At 39.4% G+C, this 20,703-nt stretch overlaps 1 protein-coding gene across 1 annotated transcript in view; it reads left to right on the top strand.

Annotated features, from left to right (window-relative positions):
- Nucleotides 1-20,703, top strand: part of MAN1A2 (mannosidase alpha class 1A member 2) — a 61,798-nt gene that overhangs the window by 33,224 nt on the left and 7,871 nt on the right. The window contains exons 4-9 of the mRNA XM_034411022.3: nucleotides 1,902-2,020; nucleotides 2,691-2,771; nucleotides 5,093-5,187; nucleotides 5,460-5,583; nucleotides 5,849-5,942; nucleotides 13,370-13,485. Of these exons, the coding sequence (XP_034266913.1) occupies nucleotides 1,902-2,020; nucleotides 2,691-2,771; nucleotides 5,093-5,187; nucleotides 5,460-5,583; nucleotides 5,849-5,942; nucleotides 13,370-13,485 (629 nt within the window). The remainder of the gene's footprint in view (nucleotides 1-1,901; nucleotides 2,021-2,690; nucleotides 2,772-5,092; nucleotides 5,188-5,459; nucleotides 5,584-5,848; nucleotides 5,943-13,369; nucleotides 13,486-20,703) is intronic.

A 20,703-nucleotide genomic window follows, 5' to 3' on the forward strand; every position in this document is an offset into this window, starting at 1 on the left:
ACCGGGAGACTGAGTTTTAGTCCTGCCATACAAAACCAGCTGGGTGCTTTGGGCCAGTCCCTCTCTTTCTCAGCTCAAGGAAGAAGGCAATGACAAAGCACTTCTGTCAAACCTTGCTAGGAAAACTACAGGGACTAATTCAGAGAGTCACCAGGAGTTAACACTAATTTGAAGGCACTAAGTACACATACATACATGCTTATTTACTTATTTAGTAAATATTTACTTACGGTATGGGGCATAATCTGGTTGTTCACCTTGTGAACGCTCTAGTTTCACTAATGCCTGAATGGATTTTAGATTGCAGAACTCGAATTATCATAACAGGAGCACAAATGTCATTAAATTTCCTTCTTCCAAGTAGTGATACCTTTGAGAGTTTTTCAATTTGCCACTAATCGTTGTCTAGAGAAGTAGTATTCCATGTCACTACTGATTTTACTAGCTTTTGGCCATAATATTTTTTTTAACAACTTGAACTGAATTTGAAGACTGCCCAAAAATTGCTGATCAGCATTATGCAGCCCATCACACCCATTAACTTTTCGATCAGGAAATGCTGTAGAAGTCTTGAAGGTACAGGTAGTCTTCACTTAATGAACCTAACTGGGATTGAAATTTATATCATTAAGTGAAGCGATTGCCAGGCAAAACTTCATATAATCGCACTGCTTAGCAATGATAGTTCCATTACTCCCAGTTGCAATCATTAGGCCAGGACTGTGTCATCATTAGGTCACATTTTTCTTATCTTGCCTGCTCCACTTATCCTCCCACTCCCTATCACTGCCCTTTTGGCTACCTTTCACTCTGCAGTCCCAATTGAGCTTCACCATCTTCTTCCTTATACTTTTGATGCACACATGGCTTGACTCTATGGCAAGGCTCATGGAGCCAGCAACTGCCATATGGAGGACCAAGCCAAGTTTGCCTGTGAGCAGCAGGAGGAAGAAGATGGTGAAGGTCAGCAGGGTGAGCAGGGCAGTAGATGTAGTACATGGCAGGGTGGCAGAGCAGTGGAGTGCAGGACAAAAGAGCAGAGATGGCAGCACGATAGATGAGTGGGGGGCATTGAAGCATACTTTGGTCATAAATGCAAGCAGACTGCCCAACACTCAGATTCTTATCATATAAATGAGAAGACCCTGCAATAGGTGTAATTTCAAGGACAAGTTTGAGAGCTGGTTTGGTCTAATGGTTAAGGCCCCAGGCTAGAAAGCAGGAGACCGTGAATTCAAGTCCCGCCGTAGCCATGAAAGCCAGCTGGGTGACCTTGGGTCAGTCATACTTTTTAGCCGAAGTCGCCTCACAGGGTTATTGTTGTGGGGAAAATAGGAGGAGAAAGGTGGTGTTGGATATGTTCACCACCTTGTATTATTTGTAAAAGTAATAAAACCAGGATACTTCTTTTTTTTCCTTTTACAACCCTGTAATCCCTCGATTCAGGATACAAATATGTTGTAAATTCCATTTGTTCAATGCTGTTGCAACATTGAATCGTTGCTGAGTGAATGATTGTTAAATGAGGAATACCTTTAGTAATTACTTGGTAAAAGTAGTTTGGGCTACCATATCTGGCCTAAAAAGAATCTGGACTCAACTGGTTGCAGCAGATGATGATCAGAAAGAACTCTTTGTTCTGAGGTAAACAACCAGACTTTTGTAATCCAGAATTGCTAGCCTCAAGACCAGCCCCATATTGTAAATGTTGGTGAATGATTATTTTCATAAAAGTGTTCTTTTAATTATTTCTGTATTCTTAGTCTAATCTTTATTTGATTTCTATATAAGGACATTAAATATTTATGAAGTATTGTTTCAGTTGGTAAGTGGATAATGGCCCTGGAAAGGATATCTGTAAATGATATATTTATCATGGAAATACTGGATTTTGATTATAGGCAATTCCCAGCTGGGAGCAAGCATAGTAGATGCATTGGATACCCTCTATATAATGGGCCTTCATGATGAATTCAGAGAAGGACAGGAATGGATTGAGAATCATCTTGATTTTAGTGTGGTAAGAAAATATATCTTGGAATATTATTGTTTGGAGAAATTTAAATTTTTATTCTACCAGTGTTTAAAATGATTTGTGATAATGGACATTAAAGCTTTGTAAAACTTCAAGCACACTTTTTATTGCAATCTTCTAAGACAGAATGTGTGTTCCTGTTGATTTACCAGCTCTTATTTGTGTTGTGCTGGTAGTTTTTTCTTTTGCACGCATTTTTATGAGACCTGCTTTTGAAATGTCCAGTGATACTTTGCATAATTAGATATCTCTGTTTTAGTCTCATCAAGTATTAAAAACATAATTTTAGTTAGCTTGTACTAAAGTTTTGTCTCAATGACTTTCATGTTTTTCTGTTTTAAAAATAACAGAACTCACATAAGAGTTTTCTTAATCTTCAGTCTTTATATTTGATCCATTTAAGAGTTGTATTAATTTTCAAATCCAGTTTTAATTAATCCCAATTTAGTCTTGTATCCAAACTCAAGATAATTAATTTTCACTGTTACTAGTAGCAACAATGGCTTACTATCCCAAAGAACTGCTATAAAGAGTAATTGCAATTGGTCTGCAGCAATCCTCTATTTAGTTGCTGTAAGGATGCACATAAAATGTAAATGCAGTGTATTAGTATTTAGTTTATACCTAAAGAATCTATCTTCTTATCTGTTTCAAGAACTCAGAGGTATCTGTCTTTGAAGTCAACATTCGTTTCATTGGTGGCTTGCTTGCAGCTTATTATCTCTCAGGACAAGAGGTAAGGGAGTCACTGTACATTTGTGTAAAAGTTTGAGGCTTGTTCTTAAATTTTTAAAGAAGCAAATGCTTGTTTTCTTCCCATTTCACAAGCTGTTTGGTAGGTAACCAGAACTGATGAAGCCTGAGCCTCAATTTATGTCTAAATGAAAGAAAACTCTTGATATTGATCTCAGAAAGTAGTATACTGAGAAAATCTTAAGTTTAATTTATTTTTCATAGCTAAAGGAAAGTCCTTTGGTTCCCTAATGAACTTGCTGATTTTTCCTTTCGATATAGTACCAAGAAAAATAATTATGAATTCGCTTATCTATTATGATAGTTGTAGAATTTAATTTTTTTAACATAAAATTTGATTTACATATTTGTGGTTGGAGAAAATTAGATTCAGATATATCTAGAGAATCAGTACTGATATGATATAGCCATATATAAATCCTAATTATTCATCTTATTCCTAATATGAGAAGAACTGTTAAGATGAAACACTAATTAGTTTAGTAATACTTCTTTTTATTTTTAAGTCCCAAATTTCAGTTTATTTTTATTATGTAATACATTTTATATTGTACTTTAGCTTAAAATAACTCATAAAGCAGTTCCCAAATAGAAGTATAGGGCAGACTTTGCTTCTTTATAAACTTCAAGACTTTTAAGAAAGGGGGAGGAGTAAAGAGCAATCTCCAGCATTATATTTTTAAAGTTATACAATCGACTGATGACAAAACAGTTTGATTAAAAAAGCTGAAAATTGTTAAAAGAATGAGTTTTAAGTTTTTGAAAGACTGATTAAGGCAAATAATCTTTTAGGGACAACAATGGCTATATGGAAAAAAAATGCTTGCCTAATGAATACAGAACAGTGGATAATTACATCATAGTAAAATTGGAGGGAGTAGTATAGAACATTCAGGGTTTTCTAAGGTAAATTTTCCACTGTTACACACACAACTATTCATATTCATTTCATTTTTGAAAATTAAGACTCATTCTATACCTTTTGGGTTGTTTTCAGTCATATTTTACCAATGGAATTTTGTTGATCTCTTAAAAAAACATGGTTTGGGGACTAAAATGCAGCAGACTGCCAACTTCTGCACTTGGGAATTTACAGGAATTTGGTTATTACATTAGAGGTCCTTGTAATAATTTCCAGATACTTTTGTTTTTTATTTAAAATAAAAATGGTGTTATGAGGCTATGCATTTATATGAGGAAGATAGTACTAGCGCCAATATTTTATATCTTCTCTGAGCTTTTCATTAACTGATTCAACATTCACTTCTTTTGAATGATCACCTAGTATTTATGAACATCCCAGTTTTAGTAGTTACCAGAGATCTATTTTGGAGCTTTAATAGCATATATTATACTCTCACCAGGAAGACTTTAAAACCTTTTCCTTCTTTAACACTTCTACATTGTATTGATCTTTTTGGTTACTTTTTAGCTGGATCTTGGTTTCCTTTTAAAGGTGAGCTCCTCTTTTTTTAGGCTGCAGATAAGTGGAAAGTGTATATCCCTCATTGGATAAAAAGGAAAACTAACCAACCAACCAACCAACCCACAAACCCAATTTACTTTGTCTTTTGTGCCGCAAGAGAAATACTTGTTCATCAAATATGATAATAGGCTAGTTCTAGTTTTGCATTAATAATAATGTTAAGCAATAATTTTAACAACATCTTAACTGCTGTAGCCTTCAATTGTATGAAGAATTGTATAGCATTTACATAGAGAAAGTAGAGAACCTCCTAGGATTTTTGTCTCCAGTTTGTTAATGCAGATATTGTTCAACATACATTTATGTACTGAGAAAATTATCCAGTAGACCTTTGCCGTCCATTATAGACGATAAAGTTGAAATAAATCCAGGCAAGATGTAGAGATCACTGATAAGTTTGTTTATTAAAAAATGGCTAGTATATACTAAGTATGCAAAAGTAAAAAGTTGAGGCTGTAATATTATTTTTATTCTACTGTGCTGAAGAGTCAGAAGTGAATGCTTCCGTTTTCCTTTTTCCCCTTCACCCACATTTCTCTTTCTCCCTTCTCCACCTTCTCCACCTTCCTACTATTTTTATTTTTACTTTATTTTACATTTTGATAAGTTTAATAAAATTGTTTTTAAAAAAGTACAGACCACTGAAATCTATTCCTTCCTACTGGCATAGTGGTGGACAAAAATGCTGTGGAAGAATATTTATGTGTTTATGTATCAGGTGGGATACTTAGAAGAGGGCTTTCTTCTGAGTAGATGTGTTTAGGTTTGGAATGTAAACAGCAGACCATAGTTCAGCTGTCTTTCTCCATCTGTTTCAGCTATTCAAGATAAAAGCAGTGCAATTAGCAGGAAAGCTCATCCCTGCCTTCAATACACCTACAGGGATTCCTTGGGCAATGGTGAATTTGAAAAGGTACGCATATGGACAGAGAAACTTGGCACAGTGAAGAATAATGTAAATCTTCTGATTAGCATTGTTGAAGATCAGCTAAGCAGTTTAAAGAATTTACATATTGTGGTGTTTTGGATTTATTTGACTGCTCCAAATTGTACTTACTATATATTAAGCACATAAACCTAAGGTGTACTACAATTTTATTTTTATTTAAGTGTCAGTTTTCTTTCCTTGCTTTTTGTTTCTTGTAAATACATTTTCTTAGCCTTTTCCTATCATTTTCTGATTAGTGGTGTAGGTCGCAATTGGGGCTGGGCTTCTGCTGGCAGCAGCATCCTCTCAGAGTTCGGTACACTTCACATGGAATTTGTACACCTCAGTTATCTGACTGGCAATCCTGTCTACTATGAAAAGGTTTGTTTTGTGCCGCTTTCTGATATACGGTTCAAGACTTGTACAAATATAGATAACATGGAGAAATGCATGTGGATGTAACACATACGTACATCTTTTCTCAATATTTCTTTAAATGTAATTTTAAGGCAGGTTATTAGTTCAACTATAACATTCCTAATTCTTTAAAATACACTAAGGAGCCAATTGATTTTAAAATATCTGATTTAAAAAAATCTGAGGAATGTTGAGAATAAACGATGGTTACCTTTTATTTCTCATTAAGGTTATGCATATTCGTAAACTGCTTCAGAAAATGGACCGTCCTAATGGACTTTATCCAAACTACTTGAATCCAAGAACTGGGCGCTGGGGGCAGCGTAAGTATTTCTTTCATATAAATTGCAAACTGAATTTGTTTAATGTGGGTGTCGGAAACCCGCGGCTCTGGAGCCACATGCGGTACTTTGGGCCCTCTGTTGTGGCTCCCTGTCCCATCATGGCTGACCCCGCCCTTTGTCCTCCCCTCCCTCGCCTGGCCTGAGAAGGTAAGGACGATGGCAGGGGATGGAGAAGTGGTTGGGGCTGAATCTCAGATGTCTCACTCTTGTGGAGCTTCTTCCGGCTCTTGTTGGTGCTGGGCGTGCCTTGGTCTCTTGGGGAGTCGCGCAACGTGCTCTTCGCCCCGAGACACGGCCCTGGCCTGTCTGCAACCAACGCCAGCCTCGCTAACACAAGAGCTGGCGGGGTGGGAATGGGATCTGGAATGAAGGGACGTCAGAAAGGGGGACAGGCCAGCAGCACCCAGCCACGGCTTTAAGAGATTCAGGGCAGCGGGAAAAGGGAGCTGGCCCCGCCAAACAATGCACTCCCACCTCGGGGGTCAGGCTCGGAAAAAGCCCTCGCCAAAGATGCTCGCCCATCAGCCAATCTCCCACCCTCTCTCTATGTCTCTCTCTCTCTCTCTCTCTCTCTCTCTCTCTCTCTCTCTCTCTCTCTCTCGCTCTCTCTCTCTCTCTCTCTCTCTCTCTCTCTCTCTCTCTCTCGCTCTCTCTCTCTCTCTCTCTCTCTCTCTCTCTCTCTCTCTCTCTCTCTCTTGCTCTCTCTCTGTCTCTGCATCTCTTCTCTCTCTCTTGGAAAGCCGTGGCTGGGCCAAGCCAGCAAGCTCTCCTTGGGGCGCTTAGCTACTCCTTTTATTTCTTCTTTTTGGAAATCTGGGCTGCAGAGGAACAATTACCAGCCACAGTGGAGGCTTCCCTTTGGGCGACCCCCTCCTCCTCCCCCTCCCCCTCCAGCTCCACCGCTGGTCAGGGGGTTGCGAGAGGAGAAGGAGCTGGGGGGGAGGGACGGCAAGGCAATGGCTGGAACCTTGCCATGTCCTGTTGCGTTCTGTTAAGACCCTCCTTCAGCGAGCGGCCGCCTCCCTCGCGCACGCCTTTGCTGCACTTTGGCACTCGCTTGAGATTCAACTTCGTGCGCACTCTCCCAGATTCGCCAGAGCCGGCCAGGGGGTTATGAGGAGGAGGGTCACCGGAGCCTTAGTGCAGGAGTGAAGCAGCCCTGTACTTGCCTTCACACCACATTTACACTTAAAGCAGCCCTTGCCTCCCACTGCACAAAGGGGGAGGGGAGAGATGAGAGAGAAAAAAGGGAATTATCCCCTTTTCTCTCATATCTCTATCTTTTGCACACACGCACGCACACACATAAGCAGGATACCCTCCTGGGCCAGGATCACAGTGGCAACGGCAACTACTCCTCCCGCTGCCGCCACTGCATGCTCAGATGAGTAGCCAGTCGCATTGCGCAGGAGAGCCAGAGCTCTTCCCTCCCTGCATTCGGCAACGGTGGCAGCTGCTCCTCCCTTTCGGAACCGACAGGAAGGGGACTGTGGCTGGTGCTAAGTTGCCTGTGAGGGACACAGAATCGCAAAAAGCAGCCAGTCGTGGGCCGTGTGGAGAAAACCCAAGGGGCACTAGGGCAAGAGAGGGAAATGAGAAAGTAATGGAGGGAGAGAAGGAGAGAGAGGAAAGAGGGAAAAAGAGAGAGAGAGAGAAGAGGGAAAGGAACAGAGAAATGAGAGAGAGGGAAAAGAGAGGGAAACAAATGAGAGAGAGAAGGAAGAGTAAGAAAGAAAGAAGAAAGAAAGGGGGGAGGAAAAAGAAAAATATGAGAGGGAGAGAAGGAAAGAAATGAGGGAGAGAAAAGAGGAGAAAAAGAAAGAGAGAGAGAAATGGGAAAATGATGGAGAGAATGAAAGAGAAGAAAAAGAGAAACAAATGATAGAGAGAGAGAAGGCGGAGAGGGAGAGATATGAGAGAGAAGGAAATAAATGAGAGAGAAGGGGGAAAGAAAGGAAGAAAGAGAAAGAAAAAGAAAGAAGAGGGGGAGGGGAAGGAAAAAGAGAAAAACAGAAATGAGAGGAAGGGAGGAGAGAGAGAGAGAGAGACCCATTTCCCACAGAAAATACAGAGCCGCAAAACCTAGGTAGACGTGGGTGGGGGTGTGTGTCATGTGACTGGGGGAAGTGACATTGAGTTGGCCACACCCACCCAGGTTTTGTGGCTCCCAGTGTTTTCTTTTCTGTGGGAAATGGGTCCAAATGGCTCTTCGAGTGTTTAAAGTTGCAGGCCCCTGGTTTAGTATATGAATGTACATATGTATTTATCCATAAATTCACTTGAAACGTCTTCCAAAACTAAATTTAATGTCATGATTTTAGTTATTGAGTAATCTTTATGGCTGTAGGCTCCAAGGTCAACATTTTGCACACTCTAATTTCTTACTTCATGGCTTTGATACTTATAATTTGACATGTATATCTGAACTGGACATCCTGTGAATGCTTGAAATCATAATTTACTTCGAAAAAGAGTGAACAATCTTGTTGAAATTATAATTTTTAGGATTGTATAGCTGCAAAAAAGGTTATTATGCAAAAGCCAAGTGATCCTGAAAAAGGATTACTCCTGTTTTAATCATTAGAATTTAGTTAGTTGCTGAAGTGTTAGACATTGCAGCACCAAAGCATGGTCTAATTTTGTTTTCTTTTTTAAAACCCAGCCTGTTCATCCATCACAATGCCTTCAGATTCAAGCCAAGTAATTAGTTTCTCTTGATTAGCAAATATTTTGCAGATCTGATTTAATAAACAGGTTAGGCAGTAATTAGCTGGATCATCTAATTAAGGGAATAAGGGGAGATAAATTGATATTAAAAGATTTAGGCTGAGTATCCAGAGGAATTTCTTGCCAGTAAGAACTGTACATGAAGAGTATCTCTAGAAAGTGGAGTTCCTACTGGATGTTTTCAAATGGACTTTGAATGGTGACCTGTTGGGGACAGTTTAGAAGATTTCTGTCCTGAACAGGGGTTTGGACTGAATGAGCATGAGATCACTTTCATCTCAATTTTATAACTATATTGTTCCAACAAGACTCACCAAGCAAATCAATACTTTTCATAATTGTTATAGGAAATGATGGTAGAAACAGAATGCTTGTGGAAATACTGTACAATAATGCTATGGGGATTAAATGTATGTGCCTATTAGACCAGATTTTATATGCACATGCACTCACATTTTCTTGTAATCCTATGACATACATTTTAAAGATTTGAGATAAAAAAAATACGCTATTGAGAAATAAATACTATTGTCCGATATTAATGATTGAGGACACAGTACTTCAAACATTCAATTTTCAGTAAATTTATTTTCCATTATTTGATGCTCTGTAAATTGTTTTAATGAAATATTTTGTTTCATTTTTGTTGACCATTCAGATACCAGTGGAGCACTTCTAATGTAGTGTTGTAACTACATTTTCAACTGACAGCCACCATGCAGTAGTGATTAAAATGTTGGAACACAACTAGGGAAAACTTAGATTCATGTCCATGGAAACTTCCTGAGTGACTTTGGGCCTGTTGTTCTAGCTCAGAGTGTGCCTAGGTAGCTCCAAGTAAGGCACCTTTAACTCAAGATCAACTATTTATTATCAGATTATTTATTTTATTATCAGATTTATATACCGCCCTTCTCCCGGAGGACTCAGGGCGGTGCACAGCTAAAGTAAAAACATAAAATAGAAACATTAAAATACAGTTAAAAAGATATATATGCGTTTGGCCCCATAATTAAAAAAACAATAATAAACCTATTAAAAACATTTAAAAATGTGTTAAACCAGCCCGGCTTGCTGAAAAAGAAAGGTCTTCAGGGCACGGCGGAAGGCACCGAGGTCTTGGATTCTATGTATCTCTGGGGGCAGCTGATTCCAGAGGGCAGATGCCCCCACAGAAAAGGCCCTCCCCCTGGGGGCCACCAGTCTACATTGCTTGGCCGATGGCACCCTGAGGAGGCCCTCTCTGTGGGAGTGCACAGGTCGGTGGGAAGCCATTGGTAGCAGCAGGCGGTCTCGAAGATATCCAGGTCCTATGCCATGGAGTGCTTTAAAGGTAATAACCAACACCTTGAAGCGCACCTGGAAGACCACTGGGAGCCAGTGCAGCTCACGCAGGAGAGGTATTATGTGGGAGCGCCATGCAGCTCCTGTAACTACCCGTGCGGCTGGACCAGTTGGAGCCTCCGGGTGCTCTTCAAGGGGAGCCCCATGTAGAGAGCATTGCCGAAGTCCAGGCGAGAGGTGACGAGGGCATGAGTGACTGTGCACAAGGAATCCCGATCTAGGAAGGGCCGCAACTGGCGGATCAGGCAAACCTGATAAAAAGTCCCCCTGGCTACAGCCTTCAGATGTTCCTCCAAGGACAGCTGCATATCCAGGAGGACACCCAAATTGCGAGCCCTCTCCGTGGGGGCCAAAGACTCGCCCCCAATAGTCAGTGATGGTATCAACTGACTATATTGGGATGCCGGAAACCACAGCCACTCAGTCTTGGATGGGTTGAGCCTGAGCCTGTTCCTCCCCATCCAGATCCGCATGGCCTCCAGGCACCGGGACATCACTTCAAAGGCATCATTGGGGTGGCCCGGGGTTGAGATGTACAGCTGGGTGTCATCAGCGTACTGGTGGTACTTCACCCCGAAGCCATGGATGATCTCACCCAGCGGCTTCACATAGCTGTTGAACAAAAGGGGTGAGAGGACCGACCCCTGAGGCACCCCACATATGAGGCGTCTCGAGGTCGACCTCTGCCCCCCTGCCAACACAAACTGCGACCGGTCCGAGAGAAAGGAGGAGAACCACCGTAACACGGTGCCCCCCATCCCCAACTCTTTCAACGGCGTAGCATGATACCATCGTCGATGGTATCAAAAGCCGCTGAGAGATCTAACAGGACCAGAACAGAGGAGCAACCCCTGTCCCGAGCCCTCCAGAGATCATCTACTAATGCGACCAATGCCGTTTCCGTGCTGTACCTGCGCCTGAAACTCGACTGGAATGGATCCAGATAAGACGTTTCCTTTAGGTATTGTGGAAACTGTCGTGCGACCACACTCTCAACAACCTTCGCCACAAAGCGAAGGTTGGTGACGGGATGGTAGTTGGCTAATACTGCCGGGTCCAGGGAAGCCTTCTTGAGGAGAGGCCTCACCACCGCCTCTTTCAAGGCCGTGGGGAAGTAACCCTCACTCAACCAAGTATTGATAATTCCCTGGAGCCAGCCTCATGTAACCTCCCTGGAAGCCAGTACTAACCAGGAGGGGGACACGGGTCCAGCAAACATGTGGCCGCATTAAGTCTCCCCAAAGTCCTGTCCACGTCGTCAGGGTCACAGAGTCAAACTCTTCCCAGATAACATTCTCAAGATTATTCCTCGTCACCCTGCCCGAATCTACCCAGTCAAGAGTCCAAATCCCCCCAAATCTGTGCGATTTTGTCATACAGAGATTGTCCGAAATCCTCGGCCCTACCTTCCAGGGGGTCCTCCCGCACTCCCGGATGTAACAGGGAGCGGGTCACCCTGAACAGGGCGGCCGGACGATTATCTGATGATGCAATAAGAGCGGAAAAGTAATTAAACTTTGCCACCTTTATCGCCACTAGGTAGGTCTTAATATGCAACCTTACCAGTGTTCGGTCAGATTCAGCAAGACTGGCCCTCCAACCGCTCTCAAGGCATCTTTTCCGGCGCTTCATCTCCCTCAGCTCCTCGGTGAACCATGGAGCCACATGGGATCGGCACTGAGTCAGAGGCCGCAAAGGCACGACTCGATCTAAAGCCCCACCAGCCGCCCGATCCCAGGCAGCTACCAGGTCTTCGGCCAAGTCGTGTGTCAGATCCTCAGGAAATGGCCCAAGTTCCGTCTGGAACCTATCAGGATCCATCAGGCGCCTGGGGTGGACCCACCTTATTGGTTCCGCCTCCCTGTGGCGGGGTGTAGCGGTTCAAAGGTCCAGGCGAAGGAGCGAGTGATCTGTCCATGACAAGGGTTCCATCTCTATATCCCCTATAAGAAGACCACCCAACCACTGGCCAGAGACAAAAATCAGAGTGTGTCCCCCCCCGTGAGTGGGGCCATGAACTAACTGGGTCAGGTCCATGGCCGTCATGGAAGCCATGAACTCCCGGGCCATCTCAGATGTTTCACCAACGGACGGCAGGTTGAAATCACCCATGACCATAAGCCTGGATGTATCAACTGCCACCGTGGCTATCACGTCGAGTAGCTCGGGTAGGGCCGTTGCCATGCGGCAGGGAGCCAGGTACATTAGCAACAAGTCCATCTGAACCCCCTGACCCCACCTCACAAAGAGGGACTCACACCCGGCAATCTGTGGCACAGTGGTCTCCCTCAGACCAAGACCTTCTTTAATAATAACCGCCACCCCCTGGCCCCTGCCCTGGGCCCTTGGCTGATGGAATGCTCTGAAGCCTGGTGGGCACATTTCAACCAGAGGGGCCCCTCCCTCCGGGCCCAACCATGTCTCCGTAATACCCGCCAGGTCCGCTCCCCCCTCCTGTATAAGATCGTAAATGAGGGGGGCCTTATTTACCACCGACCTTGCGTTGCACAGCATCAGCCGAAGGCCCAGAGCCTGAGTATCTGTGCAACCTAGTACCCGAGAGGAGCATTGGGGACCGGAGTGTACAATTGCTCTCAAACAGCGAGTGCTGTTTGACTTAAGAATTTGCTCAGAATGGTGGGTTATTAAAAGTTATTCTCTATGTGAGTTGAATTTTATCGAGTCATAGAGTCCTGACTGTAGTTTCTGATTATTTTGTTGAAATCCTGGGAAATACTATAGCACTTAAGCAAATAGATTCCAGATAAATCTATATATTACTAAAACTCTTCTGCATGTAACCCTTAACTGGGCAAAACAATGCATCATTGGGTAAAACATTTTGAACTAAAATACCTCAAATGGGCTAACTTACAAAATGATTCCTATGGAATTGAAATTCAACAAATTTTATAAAACATTTTATAACAAAAAATTATCGTAAAGTATTTTTATGACAAAATACAGAGCATTTATTGTGGTCAACTTCTGATGTTTGACTGTGCCTTATGGTTCAACATAGGCTATTTCAAAACAGATATAGCTCCCTAAATTTTTAAGAACTTTTCATGTATATTAGAAGCTCTGCCATTGTTGGAGACATTAAGGAACCTGGTAAGGAAATACATCTGAAACAATGACCCAGGTATCATGGTTTGTCTAGTTACAACATAAGGAGAGCTTCATTCCTTACTTTGCTAGATGAAATATGAAAATATTTGTAAAACATTAGCTTTTTGAATCTAGGCTTGTGGATTTTGTAGTTGCAAATCACAGTAATATTTCATATTCACAGTTTTATATTGATACATACTCCCTGTCTCTTTCTCTTGCAGATCACACATCCATGGGTGGTTTAGGAGACAGTTTTTATGAATACTTGTTGAAAGCTTGGTTGATGTCAGATAAAATGGACACAGAGGCAAGGAAAATGTATGATGATGCTATTGAGGTGATTATAGTGCATTAATTCCCCCTTTCTCCAAGCAATTACTGGTTGTATTTTTTCAAGAATCAGAATGAAAACAAAAATCCATCCTTAACTTAGCTCATCCTGTTCTCTTACTTGAAAATGTTGTTGGGGATTGAATACACCATGAGCAGAAGAACTGTACATAAATAAAGAAGTACTGATAGTCCTCGGTTTACAACCACAATTGAACCCCAAAATTTCTGTTGCAAAGGAAGAAAGTTGTTAAGTGAGTTTTACCCCATTTTACGACTTTTCTTGCCACAGTTGTTAAGTGAATCACTGCAGTTGTTAAATGAATTTCGCCTCCCCATTGACTTTGCTTGTCAGAAGGCCGCAAAAGGTGATCACATGATCCTGGGACACTGCAATCGTTATGAGTCAGTTGCCAAGCGGCTGAATTTTTATCACGTGACCATGGGGGTGCTGCAGTGGTCGTAAGTGAAAAACAGTGATAAATCACTTTTTCAGTGCCATTGTAACTTCAAATGATCATTAAATGAACTGCTGTAAATTGAGGACTAAGCCCATGGTCCCCAACCTTTCCAGTTTGGCAGCCTGACATGGAGAGGAGGCATCTGAGTGGCAGGTGTATGCATGCGCACACAGCTCCATTGGTGCAAGTGGCATGTGCACGCACCCTCCACTCACACCAGTGGAGCTTCATGTGAGTGGAGGGTGCTTGCACTCGCGCACAAAGCTCCACTCATGCGAGCGAGGGCGCTTGTGCTCCAGCACAAAACCCCATTCATGACAGTAGAGGGCTCTCACGCACAAACCTCCATTTGCATGAATGGAGCAGAGCTTCATGTGCGTGTGCTTGCCCATTTCTCTCATGGCTCAGTTTCGAACAGACTACTGGGCCTGGGGGCTGGGGACCCCTAGTCTAAGCCCATTTAAAAACTCTTATTAGAATATTTATGATAACTCTGGAAAGATGAACAATGCATCAAATGATAGATTTATAATAAATATTTAAAAATTGACACGTTTTTAAAGTAATAATAAAACAGCAACAAACAACTTTTAATCAACAGATGTGATTATTATTTTACTTATTGTAAGCAATGAAATCTGTTTGAAAATATGGAAATCATTTTTTATATTGTTACAATATAATGTAAAATTATTTATTCTTCCTTCCTGTATAGAGTAGCATATGCAGCTTTTCATCCCATTTTTTCTTACAAAAGAAAGTTATGCTGTGTTGTAAATTATGCTGAAGGAAGTACAGTATGTGGCCCATGTGGCTGAATGTAGATTGGTTATTTGATTTGTTCTTAGCTACTACAGGCAAACAACTTTTCATTCTGAAAATAACCTGAGTTATTTTATTATAATAGCATAGAATTATAGAATGTGAAAGTTAGAGGGGAGCGATATCAGAATTAATCTATCTACTAAACTCCATTAGTATTAACATCTCTGAAAATAGCCAGCCAACCTCTCTTTAAATATCTCTACTGAAGGAAAATCCAGTACTTTCTGAGACAGACTGCTCCATTGTTAAAAAGCTCTAATATTAGGATTTTTTTCTTATTTCCAACCAAAGTCTAATTCTTTCTAATTTAGATGCATTTAAATGTGAAAAAAATCTACATAGTACCTATTTGGATCCTTGAAGACAGTTAAGTTCATTTAAATTCACCTAGCAACAGAAATTTTGGGCTCAAATTATGGTCATAATCGAGAACTACCTGTGGTTGGAGCCATATGTTTTTGTTACTAATGCAGAACAATAAGACTTTTGATTGCATACCCATTTTCTTTGTCCAGAAGCCAATTCCCACATGATTGATGAAAACATCTGAAAATCTTAAATCTTAAATTTGAGTTTACACATATTTTTCTTCTTACTGAGCTGAAACAATTTACTTAATTAAAACATTAATTTTACTGCATCTCCAACAACATAAATGCAATAAGGTCATTTCTAAAATATTTCCTGTTGAAATAAGGTCATTTCTAAAATATTATTTCTTGTTGAAAAAGATGTAATCTATAATATTTGTTGTTCAGTCGCAAAGTTGTGTCTGATTCTTTGCAACCCCATGGACCATAGCATTTCAGGCTCACCTGTCTCCCAGAGTTTGCCCAAATTCATGTTCAAATCTAAAATGTACTGGTCTCTTATTTATTTGTTAAGTGAAACATAAAAAGAAAATAAGAAAAAAGTACCGTATTTTTTGGAGTATAAAACACACTTCCTCCCCTAAAAGTGGGTGAAAATTTCAGTGTGTCTTATTGACCGAATACTGAACCATCCGCGTGCTCCTGAACCGTGTTGCGTTTTTGCTCTCCCCAGCCCCAAGAATCACTCTGCAGTGCTCCGCACTCTCAGTTTTTGCCAAAACCAGGCCCATTTTTGGCCTCCCGAGCCCTCCATGTGTCGCATTTTCGCCCTCCCCGGCCCTCAGAAGACTGCAAAAACAGGCCCATTTTTGGTGAAAATGCAATACACGGAGGCCAAAAACATTTTGTTTTCTTGTTTTCCCCCTTTAAATCTAGGTGTGTTTTATAGTCTGGTGCGTCTTATAGTCCGAAAAATATGGTACATATGATTTACTTTATATACACACACACATTAAAAGGGTTTTGAGAAACATTAGAAAATTAGAAAAACAAAAATTATAAACAGGCATTGTGGTAGCCCCTTTCCCGCTCCACCCAGCCACTAATTGCAACTTGGATATTTTTATACTTTAGGCATTATTACCCATTTCTGTTGGATCATTTTAATTATTTTGTGACTTACTCAAGTTTTTAACTTTTTTTGATACAAGTGTCTTAAGTGTCTTAGCTTGCCTTGCTATTCAAGCATTCCTGATTGAATTTGGTTAGATTTCAGCTGTGACTTTATATCAATACTTTTTTCATTGCTGCATGATTTTAGCCTTCCAATGTTGTATTGACAGCAAGGTTTCTCTTTTTCAATGTTGTGCCAGATGAGTCTTGCCATTGTCACTATGTCTATTAATAAACCATGATGCAAAAACTTCTCTGGAGTTAATGAAAATATTTATGATTTTAACTCATGATTTATTTTCTGCATATTTTGGTAGTTTAGTATTTTTCTCTCCAGTACTTTTTGATTTTTTAAAACATAACTATCACATATGATACAACATTCCTTGCTTGTTGTGGTATTCCCAATGCTAACTATTATTTGATATATACATTTTGGCAATTGTTAACTAGTTAAAAAACATCTGGTACATTTTTGTATCAATTTTTACTTTTTACTTTTCCAATTATTAATATATATTAACTGTGGTAGAGTTCTTGTTTCATTAAAAATTTTTGTCTTTAGTTCATTTTTTGTGTCCAGGTGTATCATATTTGCATATGTAACCAGATCTTTCTTACTGTAATTATCTTTGAAAACAGAAACCATTTGATTTTGATGAAATTATTAGGCTTATGCCTGCTTTTGGGGAATTCTAAATTTTTAACAGACTTTCTCTTATAATATGATCCTTCAAATTCTTGTGTTCTTTTGTTTCTTTATACCACAAGTATCTGTGAAGCCCCTTGGCTAAGCCTGCTTCTTCTGTGGTAATTATTCTGTTATTGAAATATTGCCCCATTCTACTGTCTATAATGGATAATTTGCTCTATAATATAATCAAGATCAGAAAATGCTAATTCACGTTTCTTTTATGACTTGGATAATTTTGAATTTTACTCTTGTTTTTTTCTTATTCCATATAAATGTATTAATTGTTCTTTCCCAATCCTGCAATTTTTTAACTCTGAGGTTTGAATTGCTGCCATTTTAATAAGTGTACCTTAGGTAATACATTCGTTTTTAATTGATAATATAGGAAAATTTTAAACATTTTCACCTGTCAACGTTATGTTTTATTTCTAGTCATAGCTTACTATATTTCTTTTGAAATATGTGTTGGTTGCATTCTCTCAAAGAAGGTTTTATATAACTGACTTTTTCATAGAATTTTCTTCCTCAAAAAGTAAGCGCTTTGCTATTCCTTTTCACTGATTTTGTATGTGGAAGAATAATCAAAATCTTTGATTACTTTAATCCACTGCTGTATGGAATTTTGTGGTTGATGTGATTGTTAGTACTACATCAACTGCGTAATATTTCACATTTTATTTCTCTTCTCAAATTTTATTCCAGTTATCTATTTATCAGATTTTGTAATAAACCTTCTGAGCAAAAGTGGGGAGTAGATACATTTGCCTTGTGTTTTCTAATTGAAAGGTTTACAAAGAGCAATCCATTTACTGTAATATTTGCTGTTTGCCTTTTATATGTACTTTCCATCCAAGCTTTGAATTCTTCTCTGGAATTCATTTTGTTGTTTAAGACATTTAATTAAAAAAATTCATTCCAAATTATCAAAGGCCTTTTCCACATTAAAAATACTACTGATATTATTTTTCTTAATTTTGATAAATTATAGTACACTTGTGATAAATCTGTTATCTTTCCCATTTTGAAATGTTATCTGTATGTATAATTTATCAAAAGTACTTCCTCATACGTGCAGCTAGTGGAGTAGTTACTGAATTTTCAGTAGTAGAATAGTGGTCTACATCACTGAGATTTGTTCTGATTATTCCGTTTTTTGTGTATTAATGTTAAATACGTCTCTTCCCGAGTCTTTGGAATTGTTTTTGTTTTTGAATTTCATTCATTGCCTTTAGCGGTAGTTCTGCTTAGTTCTTTTAACTTTTTACCATACAGAGCTTTATTAATTTTAATTTTCTTTATTACTTTTACATATCTTGAATCGTTAGTAATTTGTTTAAAATTTCTCAAATTTAAGTAAATTTTTAAGATCTGAGTGTGTGTATGTATATATATATATATATATGCATACTTCTAAATGACTTTTGTTCCTAAATTTTTTCTGCTGTTATTTCTGACTAATAGAATCTAATAGTTTATTATGTTTATTGCTGCTGTTCTCCTTTTTTCTTTCTGCTATTTCCAATAAATCTAACTGATGTTTCTATTTATTTAATTCTTCCAATATTTATTGATCTCATTTGGTTTTATGAAACTCTTCAGATTTATTTCTTTTGTCTTTTAATGGTGGTTTTAATTACTATGTTCTTTTTTCTGATATGTTGCAAGCCTTATTTAGATTCTTCTTATATAAGCTTCAGCTGACTCCCATATAGTTGTCTCTGTCATCCTTACAATCAAAATTATTTAATTTAAAAAATTCTTTTTTGTAATATATTTTATTGAAGTAATAACATTTTTTATCCTCTAACAAGTAATTTTTCTTCTTGAAAGCGAGGTATTAAAATCAGAGCATGATCTGTGTATATCACTGAGCAAATTTATTTTTCTTTATTGATAGAGGGTGTGAGAGCTTTAGCTGATTAACCACCTTAATCATTAACTCTTTTCTCTATTTGTCAGTTTTAACTCTTAGTCAAAAACCTTTCTGCAGTATCTTGAACTCCAAGATAATGTGATTACTTCTCCCCATGGTTCTCACTACATTTACCTGTTCAACCAGCTCGCTCTTCTCTTTTAAGATCAGCTCTAGAGAGCCATTTTTCCCCTTTCCTCTTCTGCACTATGGAACAAGCAGGCAGTAAGATCACTGAAGAATGTTTGGGGCCTTACTGTCTTGGCTGTCCATCCAACAGATGTCCAGGCAATGAAAGAATCCCATCATTACTATAACGCTTATCCCTGAAAGTTCTTCAATGTGGTTCCGGAGGCATTATCTAGATCTTCTACCTGGCTTCATAGTCTATAATTTATTTCTACAATAAAAGCTTTATTGCTTTCCCTTCTTTGTAGTTTTACCTGAACATTCTTACCTGGACTCAATGCTAAAATTCCTGGAACCCAATGCATGTGTGCATATACATCACATATAATTGCCAGATAATAGAGAGACTAACTATAGGCAGCCTCTCCTTTGCCTGATCTTTCCCCACAGCTATTGTCATCTTTTGATCTGTATAAGACCAAACAATTTACTTTCTTGAAATCTCTTCCTCTCCAGTCTCTCTGCTCTGGATCTGATGGAGGAAGGCTCAGGCAAATGAGAGACTGCCTACAGAGATCACTTGCTCTGTTTCTTTTACCTTCTGAAAGACATTTTAGTTCTGTTCACTATCCTCATATATGAACCCATTCTAAGAATTCCACATCTTCCATAATTAAGAACAATGGGTTTGTACCTCCTTTACTTCCAAAAAGGCAGTTGATCTTCATTTGCACCCATATCCCTGTAATCTTTAGGGAGAAAATGAAGATATGATAGTTCCCCATCCAAATTAAAAGACCAGTTTTGATTATTTCCATGTTGCTGAGATGAACATGTTAGAAGAAAATGCTCTGTTGTGTGGCCGGGTAAATAAGCCTGTGTGAAGTGGAGGTAGAGTTTCTTTGATAGCAAAGTAAATGCATAAATCAGCTGACGAAGGTGGCCATAAGATCAGAACACAGAGAGTAGTAGTATTTATGGTAATAATGACTTTGATTGTGCAGTAAATGTGCAAAGTGAGGTGTTCATGGTCCAGGGATTCCCAGAGAGGAAAGTCTTCCACCCATGTGGGTGTGTTGATCTTAGATGTGTAGATCTTTTAGGTGTGGAATTTTATGAGGGGTCTGACATTGGAGTTTTAGATTAGGGGTCCCTGAGGAGTATGTTGTAATAAAATATTTTTTTATCTTGAGGGGATTTTGTTTCATGATTATTTTGCCAATGATTTTTCTGAAGGAGCATGCTTAATCAATTGCAGCCCAAGTGTCAATGTTGGTAGAAAAGTTTAAGTGGCTACTTTGTATCTTTATTTTGAGGTTGCTGGAGGATCAGGAGTGATTGAGATTGATGTCTGGCTTGGCTAGCAGAGGTATCACGGAGGTTCTTACCTTCCAACGAACAGTAAAGAAACCCACAAAATTGATGTCTACCCCTGACCTTTTCAGTTAATGAAATCAAGGGGAGGTACTTTTTGTGTTTGTTTCTTTGTGTAAATCACAAAACTCTTGTTTGCTTTCTCTTCTCACTTACTCAAGGGACCTAATAACAGAATGTGTCAAAGTTTTATTTTATGGAATGTTTGGTCAAAGCCAAAGAAGAAAAGACAGTTTGACAGTAATTTGTGCTTTTATTAACAATGTGAGAAAGCCAAGAGTCTTGCTAAATTGATGCAAAAACACATGCCTTCTCAGAAATTTGAGGAAATTTCTGAGGAAAAAAT

This window comes from Pantherophis guttatus, chromosome 2 (genome assembly GCF_059756535.1).
Source record: "Pantherophis guttatus breed Tessera chromosome 2, ASM5975653v1, whole genome shotgun sequence".
NCBI classification, from domain to species: Eukaryota; Metazoa; Chordata; class Lepidosauria; order Squamata; family Colubridae; genus Pantherophis; species Pantherophis guttatus.